Source organism: Bactrocera tryoni, chromosome 2 (genome assembly GCF_016617805.1).
Source record: "Bactrocera tryoni isolate S06 chromosome 2, CSIRO_BtryS06_freeze2, whole genome shotgun sequence".
NCBI classification, from domain to species: domain Eukaryota; kingdom Metazoa; phylum Arthropoda; class Insecta; order Diptera; family Tephritidae; genus Bactrocera; species Bactrocera tryoni.
This window is the reverse complement of record NC_052500.1, coordinates 67,777,193-67,787,382: the sequence shown is the minus strand read 5'-3', so window position 1 is coordinate 67,787,382 and position 10,190 is coordinate 67,777,193. Positions and strand designations below refer to the sequence as shown.

At 35.6% G+C, this 10,190-nt stretch overlaps 1 protein-coding gene across 1 annotated transcript; it reads left to right on the top strand.

Annotated features, from left to right (window-relative positions):
- The first annotated feature begins 275 nt into the window (after positions 1-275).
- LOC120769333 (protein tiptop) lies at positions 276-6,564 on the top strand. The gene is made up of 2 exons (XM_040096288.1): positions 276-331; positions 2,988-6,564. Exons 1-2 carry the CDS (start codon positions 276-278, stop codon positions 6,562-6,564), a joined length of 3,633 nt encoding a protein of 1,210 aa, XP_039952222.1.
- Positions 6,565-10,190: the final 3,626 nt, after the last annotated feature.

Here is a 10,190-nt window from a genome sequence, read left to right as displayed (position 1 = left end):
AACAACAAATACGCCATCAAAGAATAAAGACAACAACAACAAAACAACCAACAACAACGTTAATAAAAAAACAACAAAATTAATAAAAACTGCAACAACAAATCGGCCGCTATCAAAAGCAAATTCGCTTGCATTCACTCATTGTTGTTTTTGTAAATGTTGTCTTCTCGCTTTGTAATTGTGCTTGCTCAGCGCAATTAAATACGGTTTGGTCGAGTGTTTGTTGCTCGCGCATTTTCTTCGATTTCGCTAAATCAAAGACCGGCAGCCACGAAATGATGTTGCACGAAGCAGTTATGCTGGAAATTTATAGGCAGGCGCTCACAGCAAGGTGAATATTACTTACATAGAATTTTTTGTATGAGATTAAATATTTTGTTATGCGTATACGCGTGCACTAGGGTGGTATAATTAAAATACATTTAAATTATTTTATTAAAAAAATTATTATTATTATTATTAGAAAATTATTATAACTGTTTTAATAAAAAAATTATTAAATTCAGTATTTTGTAATGTACGAGTAATAAGATGGTTTGTGAATAACTTGTATGCAGATTTTAGATTAGTTGCTAAAGAAATGTAGGACTTTTTCGTTTCGCCACAGATCTGCTCGTTAATTTTAAAGACAAAACGCTTAAAGTAGATGTAAAAACAAGAATATACATATACATGTAGTTAACTTCGGCTGCATCGCAGCTAAAACACCCTTCACAAATGTGCTATTTTCGAAGATTGGCTTATGTAACTTTTTAGATATTGTAGTTTTGTATATACAATTTAACTTTTTTGAAGTTAATCTCCACCCTAAAGTACCCACATTCTTTTATAATTATTAAAAATCTGTAAAATATAACTAATATTTATTGGTATTTTTGAATATTGGCCCGCCTTTGTAAATACCCTTCCTATTCCAGGTTTTATAAGTAACTATTAATACCTATAAACAATAATTTGTTCATAAATGATCAAAAATGGAAGAAAAAAATTTTTATACAAATTTCAGAATATAGCTCAGTATGATTTATGATCATTGTTAAGCTCCAAATATTATTAAAAACAAGATAGAGCTCTTGATTTTCAGGTTAGTGATCAACAATAATGTTCTACTCATCCTCAAAATGGAAAATGACCAATCCTTTATAGTTCGTCAAGAGTATACAAAATTATCTATATTGAGATATAAGACCTTCCATTTGTGGCATTGACAAAAAATCTGTCAAATTACTTGTATAATCAAACAATGATGGACAAATATGATAGTCACTTAATTTAGTCAATTCACTAATTATGCGTAAATTGAATATAAGAATAACTTTCTAAATTACAAAGCATTACAAATATTTACTTAATGTAGTCGATTAACTAATTATTTACGAAAAAAATATGTGTCAATAATCAATCAAACCAGAAATATGGCTGATTGACTAAATTAGCTGAAGGGGCATAAGAAATGTGACTAATTGACTAAATTAGTTCACTTCATTATAACATAAAAAATATTGCTGATTGACTATATTGATTGATTTAATTTACAAAAAAAAATAATGCTAATATGCTTTCTTGAGAAATAATTGTCACTTAATTGAGTCAATTAACTAATTAATCTTAAATCAAACATATAAAATATGAATAATTGAGTAAATTAGTTGACTTAATTACATATTATTACAAATACTTATTAAATGTTGTCAATTAACTACGCAATATATACAGGAAATATGACTAATTGACTAAATTAGGTGAAGGAGCATAAAAGATATGACTAATTGAGTAAATTAGTTGACTTTAATGCATAATTTTACAAATATTCACTTACTTTAGTCATTGAACTAACTAAATACACAAATAAAAACCCATAAAATATACCTGATTGACTATATTGATTTATATAATTTGCAAAAATCAACATCACTTAAGCTTTTTAGGCTTTCTTGAATAATGATTGTAACTTGAGTCAGTTAAGTAATATTGCAGATAATAAGCACAATAAATATAACTAATTGACTTTATAACAAAATAATACTTAGATTATTTGATGGGCTTGTAAATCCTCTGAATATTTCCTCGAACAAGTAGTTTCATAAAACTTCGTAATTTAGGCAATTATCAAATTATATATGGTAAAAATAGTACCCCTATTTTTTGTTTAAATAACACAGTACTATATATTCTTACTTCCCTGGAGTTTCATAGTTTCATAATTGACAGTTCATAATTGAGTCAATTAGTAAATTTTTGCACTGTAAAAAAATTTGACTTACAAGTAGAATACTTATACTCTCCACTATCCTTAATGATATAGAAACAAATTGTAAGCAAGTTACAAAAATTAGTTTGCATTTGCTAGCAAAAACAAAAAAATATATGGTGTTAAATTTAGATGCTAAAGTGGAAAAATTTATACATTATTACATATTACAATTTATAAAAAAAATAAAGCAATCAACTTTTAAATGAAACGCAGCAAATCATTACTAACAAAAGAGTGCTTCTTTGGGATCTTGTCGTTATATTTAAACTGGGAACTCATATTTTTAAGAAATGTTTCGGCATTAAAAGGTAATCGGTTCGATGTGTCCCACTATTTTTCACACTCTTTTGCAATTTGAAAAATACAACCACATTAAAAGAAGATGTAGCGATGTTAAATTGCAGTCTGGTGTATACTTTTTGCGCTTTCGTCCTAGAAAAAAAACTCCAAGTCTTCTAATAAGCACCAAAAGTCAGAGCTTTTGACTTTTGGAGGTAAAAATTCTTTGGAAACGACAAATTTTAGCTGATTTCTGAAAAAAAATCGTTAAGTATGTTGGAAGAAAGATTGAATCTGACCAAAAAATAGATATGAACCGATTACGATTATAAAAATATGTGATTAACGCTGAAAATATAAACCACTTTTCTTAATAATTATACTCAATTCGCCATCAAATATATTAAAATATTGAAAATATCTCATACAACTTTCTACTGCCTTACAATTACAGTGAGTTGACCAGCCCGCGTTGCCAATCGCGCGAATCGAATGTATCAGCAGCGGCAATGGAGGGACGTTGCCCTTCAAATGGCTCGCATTGTTCCGGCAACGAGCGCTCAACAACACCCGCCACGAGTTCGTTACCCAGTACACCGCCTGCCGGCCTACCGCTGCAGGCCACACTAGCACCAGCGGCAGCAGCAGCATTGCTGCCACCACAATCGGCCGCCATGGCTGCCTACTTCAATGCCGCAGCAGCAGCAGCAGCACAACAAAATCATTTGCTGCTAACCAATCCGTTAGCAGCCGCCGCGACGCTGGTGCAGCAAGCAACACAAGCGCATTCGCCAACAACAAATCGGCAGCCAACAGCACCCACCTCGCCGCAAACCGATGCAACCAACGATGAGCCAGTATTGGATTTTAGCACCAAACGCCGACGGGTATCCGAACGTGAGAGTGACTCCGATGATGACAATCATGAGCGCAACGCTGAGGACGGTGGCATGCAGAACGCTGAGGCAGCAATGGACGTGAATAGCCCGCTTGATTTGACAGTTGGTGGACGTAAGCGCGCCGCAACGATTGACGAGCCACCACCACACATCGCAATGCGTAAGAGCTTACGTACCGCGTTACCACCGGCCGCCACCAGCAATTGGGTACCAACAATCAATCCATATTTAGCCGCAGTGGCTGCGGCCAGCTTATCGCCGCCCAAATCGCCACTCTCGCCGCTCGAATGGAGCGGCAAACACAAACTATTGCCAAATGAAGCTACCAAAGCGTTAGAGAAAATGACTGAAATGACAAGACTTGGCTCGGCTACAGACAGTGCCGAGCTACCGCCGCACCGCCAGCTTAGTGCCAATGGCAACAACAGCAGCGCGTCTAGCAATGCCGGCAACGGTGGACGTCACAGTGCGTGGCAGTCGCATTGGTTGAACAAGGGCGCAGATGCCGTGCGCGATGTCTTCAAGTGCGTCTGGTGTAAACAGAGCTTTCCCACGCTCGCCACATTGACGGTACACATGAAGGAGACGCAACACTGTGGTGTCAATATGCCTGCTACGGCGACGACACCAACTACTGGTATCCCCACCAATGGCAATCAGTCGGCACAATCAACACATCACTTACGTCACACGGCTAATGCCGGCACAACATCGGCTGCCACAACAACAGCAGCAACAGGAGGGAATACAACAACCGCCGCCAATAAATCTGATCTCAATTTGTTAATCAAAGAAACGATGCCATTGCCACGCAAGCTGGTGCGTGGCCAAGATGTCTGGCTGGGCAAGGGAGCCGAGCAAACGCGCGAGATCCTCAAGTGTATGTGGTGCGGCCAGAGTTTTCGCTCGTTAGCCGAAATGACATCGCACATGCAGGAGACGCAACACTACACGAACATAATATCCCAAGAGCAGATCATTTCATGGAAGTCGACGGATGATAAGAGCTCGAATGGCAGCAGTGCAGCCTCAGTTGGTGGCGGTAGCGGCGGCACAACAACAACATCCACATCACCTGTCGTGACAACGCCACCAGCGACTGCTAGCGGTCTAAATACCGTCGTCACTATGCGCCAGTCCAGTCCCAGTCACAACAACAACAGCGCGTCGGCTACCGTAAGTGCCGTGCTGACATGCAAGGTGTGCGATCAGGCATTCGCCACGCTCAAGGAGCTCAGCAATCACATGATGAAAAATTCACACTACAAGGAACATATGATGCGTGCTATGGGCGGTGTGGAGCATGCCACAATGACGCCGACCACGACTGCCGGCCCGACAAATGCGGGACGGCGTGGCGGACGACAGCTGCGTGAAAAACGCAAAAAGTCATTGCCAGTGCGTAAACTGCTGGAGCTGGAGCGCGCGCAACAGGACTACAAGCTCAACAGTTTGGATCCGGCATTGAAGCCTTTACGTGACTTTGCCGCCACTACGAAAATTACTTGCGAGAAATGTGGTGAAAAGATTGAGACCGCGCTATTTGTCGATCACATACGCCAGTGCCTCGGCGGAACGTTGCTGGTGCCAACACGCAATCATAACAGCGTCAGCGATAGCTTGAAGTCCACCTTCAATGCGATGGAACAGCTGGCGAGTCCACAAACCCCTACTAGTCGCAGCGATGGACGCAAAACCGCCGATAGCAATATGTCACATGCTTCAGCCACGCGTCCCGAAATACTATGTCCGATACCAAAGGAGGGAGAAAAGACGAGCACGTCCTCCACACCATCGGTGCTAAATGCCATCGAGCAGCTGATCGAGAAAAGTTTCGACACACGTCCACGTAATAGTAGCAACTACGCCGGCAGCGGTAATGGCAGTCAACGCAGCACACCCTTGGGTTCAAGTATTTTGAAGCGACTCGGTATTGACGATACCGTGGACTACACGAAACCATTGCTGGATCCGCAGACTATGCATTTTATGCGCTCCTACTCCAATTACTCGGCGCGCGATCGCAGCGCTAGCGAATCCAGTTCGATCTCCGAGCGCTGTAGCAGTCGTATCGAGTCTTTTACGCCCGAACGTAATACCACGCAAGTGACACCACGTCAAACACCAGATAAGGTGGTGGCTACAGTGGAACCGAAGCCCGTATCAGCTACCGAAGACGGAGCAATGCACACCGAGCTGTTGAATATTAAATCAGAGCCAACAGAGATAGCAGAAACCACCAATGAGTCACAAGAACCGACAGCTAGCGAGCAGAAGGACGCTATGAATTTGTCAGCCACATCGCCACAAAAGATCTCCGTTAAGAAAGAGTTCAACATGATCGATAACCACGAAGATGAGCGTCAATCGGGCGATGCGCGGCACTACAAGCCTCAATCGCGCACACCTTGCTCGCGCGCTACCAGTCCAAGCGCCAGCGAACGCTCCATCACGCCCAAGTCCACAACATCGTCGGCAGATAAACGCTTCGCCGCAGTGGGTAGCAGCCTCACAGCGCTTTCTTCCATGTTTGATAGCCTAAATAATATGAGCAGCAGCGTGACTAGCGCACAATCACATACCAACGCCGACAGTCTCGCCAGCGCCGAAACTAATAATAACAACAATAATAACAATGCGAATAAGAAGTCGAATGCCAATCCGCTCGCTGCACTGCAAAAACTCTGTGAAACCACTGAGAAACCGTCAATGAAGACGCGCAGCGCCACCACCAATGGCATCAGTCATCAGTCGCAGCTAACCGGCAATATGATGGCTTTCAGTTGGGCCTGCAATGATGCAGTGCAGAATACGACAGCCGAGTCCATGATCAAGTGTACACAATGTGATGCCGTTTTCAGTACGAAGGGCGCCTATCGTCATCACTTCTCCAAAGTACATTACAGCAAGGAGGATAGCGAATTGAATGCTTTGGTTAGTGCTAGCAAGTCGCCTTCATCGCTAGCTTGCTCACCGAAATCGGCTGGTGCTTCGCCAAAGAGCTCATCGAAGAGTCCAGTGGGCGCAGGCAGCATGAGCGCGCCCATAATTAATCCGTTTAGCGATAGTTCACAATCAAAGTTCCTCAAATATACCGAATTGGCGAAGCAATTGTCATCGAAGAATGCATAATGTAGCACTTGGCGGCACTAGGAAGGTTATAGGAGTTCGTTCGGTGAGTTATCATGAATCGTGCGTACGTGTTTTAGCGAAATAAAGCGGCGTAATGTTTTTCAATTAATTTTTTGTGAGGCTTAGAGGACTAGCTATAACTTGTAAATATGTATACAAATATTACAACAAAGAATTTTGCGGAAATTTCAAAGAAAATATTATATTACAATAACCAGTAGCAGTAGTTGGCGCTCAACGACTTCGCTAGAATCATATTTTTTCGCTCAAAAAATTACAAATTTTAATTACGTGGATAAAATTATAAATTAGGTTAGAGATGCAATTTATATTTTTTTACAAAAAATTATCGTTAACTTACCGAAATTAATTACAAAAAATCATACTTTCAAAAAAATTTAAATTTACTTTAAAAATTTTGCTTATTCCGCTCATGTTTAAAAATATTTTTACTTTTCATTTCCCTTTTTACCCCAAAGAAAATCTAAAACCGTGGTCTGTTAGGCTCATTGACACTACTACGTTAAACTTATTAGGGTTAAGCATAAAATGAATTTGCCTATATACCAGAACTAGAGGCTCAGCTCAACCTTGAGTTATGTCGTTATATTAAGGGGTATTCTGGTCTAGAAGCATGAATTTCAGGTAATTTTTAAAGTGTCGTAAAAAAAAGGCAAATAATATTTTTACTATCCGTTTTTTTTATTAGTAAGTAAATTTTGCTATTATTTTCTGATCAAGATAATCTTCACCACTAACACACTTTTAAAAAGCAGTTTTGAAAAAAACTCGTCTAAAGTTTATGAACTCAAAAAGTTACGAAAAAAGAAATACTCTATGGTATTTTGTCAAAAGTGTGCTCAATAATGTACAAAAGATCCGAATAAAATTACTCAATCCATATTTGAGGAATTAATTCGCTAAAGAGTATTTTTTTACCTTGGAACCCTAACCCCTCCCTAAATATAACCTCAAATTTTTGGACAAATGCAAAATATTCTTAAAGAATTTTTTTTAGAGCAATTCTACTTCTGAAACCAATAAATGCTTGAACTTAAAAATTTCTCAAATAATGATTTTTAAATCTTAAACTCTCTTTCGAAGTTTTGGCGTTAACTTACGAATAATTTGACATCCAAAATTACCTTTTAGCTGTTATAAAGTTTTTTTTTCTTATGTATGTACATATATTCTTCTATTTCTTACACCTATATACTATGTATGTATATTACCGCGTAAAATTTCTAATTTAAAATATTTAGTTATATTTCCGTTCAAAAAACGATATTGCTTTAAATAAAATTTCAGAAAAGAATTTTTTCGTATTTTTTTATTTTGTATTTTGTATTATATTGTATTTTGTACTATATTTTCAATTTTAATTAGTTTTCTGTTAGTTACTAATTTCTTCAACTCTTCTTAATATATATTTTTTAACACTTTTCAGTTAAAAAATCAATGCTTACTTAATTTTTAACCGTTTTCGATTCAAAAAGTAGATGAGATTTCTATTACATTTTGGCTAAAAAATCACCATTTCCTTTTTCCTTAAACAAAATTTCTTTTCAAAAAATTATATTTAAATATAACTCTGTTTACTTTATATTTATTATATTTTCGTGGTTCTTATCATTAAAATGTTTAATGATTTTCCGCTCAAAATTCGCTATTTTTAAATGTCTTTGAAATGTTTTGATTCAAAAAACTTGTAAAACGCTAAATTTCTTTGTAATTAATGTTATTATTTTTAATATTAATTTATTTTTATTAATTGGCTACTTATTTAAAATTTCAATTGAAATATATTTTTTAAAACTTTTCAACTCAGAAATCGATATAAATAATTTAAAACGTTTCCTAAATTAATTTTAAAAAATATTTTTTGCGTAACAAAAGAAGTTTTTTCTGTTAAAAATTAATTTCTGTAAAAAAAGAATTCTGCACTGTCTAAAGAAAAAGTTCTTTTCTGTTAAAAAAAAAATAATTATTTTCTACTACACAATATTTTTTATTTAATTAAAAAATTTTTTTCAAATTTTCCAGTTGAAAAAATATTTTTTTCTATTCCAAAGAATTTTTTCTGTTCAAAAGGAGCTATACACTAAAAAATATCTGTTTTTAATATTTATCAATTTAGTTAATTTTTTTTATAAAATTAAAAGTACCTAGTATTTGCACATTTTTTATTATTATTTATATTTTCTGTGATTTCTTCTGTTAAAAATAAATTTCTGTAAAAAATATTTTCTGTTAACAAAATAAAAATTTTTCTACTCAAATAAAAAAATATTTTTATCTCATTATTTACCAATTTATTTTATTTTTTATTGTGTATTTAAAAAAATTTTCTGATTCATATTTATTTTTTAGTTTAATTCTATTAAATTCTCTGAACTCTTTACCTTTTTTCTGCCACTCAAACCAGCTAAGCGCAATTTTGTCAATTTAGCGTTTATAATAAAATATCACTAGTAATTGGTTTTATAAGCTAAAACTCGAGTTTCAAAGATTTTTTTTATTATGTTATATTTTATTTTATCTTACTTTACTCAATATTACTTTGCAACTAGTCTGTAAAGTTATTTTTTATTTTGTTTCAATTTTAAGTTTAATTTGAAAATGAATTTTGAATTTTTATTTTAAATATAATTTTAATTACACTTTATTATTATTATTATGTGTTTTTTTTTTGAAGAAGAAGAAAATATTTTTATTCAAATATTCATTCAAGAAGAAAAAATAATTTTACCCTAAAATAATTGAATAGGCTACATACATACATATATCAAAAATAAACTCGATCTCTACTGTTTGAACATTTTTCTAAATTTTTTTAAGGATGAGAGTCTAACAGTTCATATTGAATCATAAACACTTCCCATAACCCATTAGCATACTACTGAATAGCATTTTTTATAAATTATCGTGTGCAAAAAAACTATAAAATTGTTGAGAAGTCTCTACATAACAGTAACTGCCAGTTTGCAAAACAGTCCTTTCGAAGTAATCAGAGAAGGATCAAGAATTTTATGTTTTCCATTGGAAATCTCGGCAGCATTTTGTAAAATGGTTTGGGGTAGCCTTCATGCCCAACATCTAACATCAATAATAACAACCCAAACTCTTATGCCATATTTTTCTAACATACAAGTACATATTACATAAGTCCCTCGTTAAGGTAAAACAGAAATAACTTCAGAATTCTTAGATTAGATGCCTCCTCATGTGCTTTCACAGCTTTTTTTTAAACTACGACAGCATCTTTTTGTTTTTGCACACCGGCGGTAGCATCTAAATATATAGCAAATATAATAATATTTATTTTGCTACTCAATTATCATCAGTTTCATCAATTAAATCAATTTAAAAATGGTTTTCTGAAGCAACATCATACCTGAAAAATCTAACCAAAAGCAAACAATTTCCAAGCGCGTAAAACCGACGGCAAATTTGCAACACCACTGACTCAACACATGCTCATACAGCAACTATGTATATAAATTATGCAGTTTATTACATGTGTAGATATGCACATGCTTACACATACACGCTCTTGCGAGTATAACAAATAATACCGGTATTACGTCGAGCTGGTTAATAAGGTAATGACTTAGCTGCTCGAACAT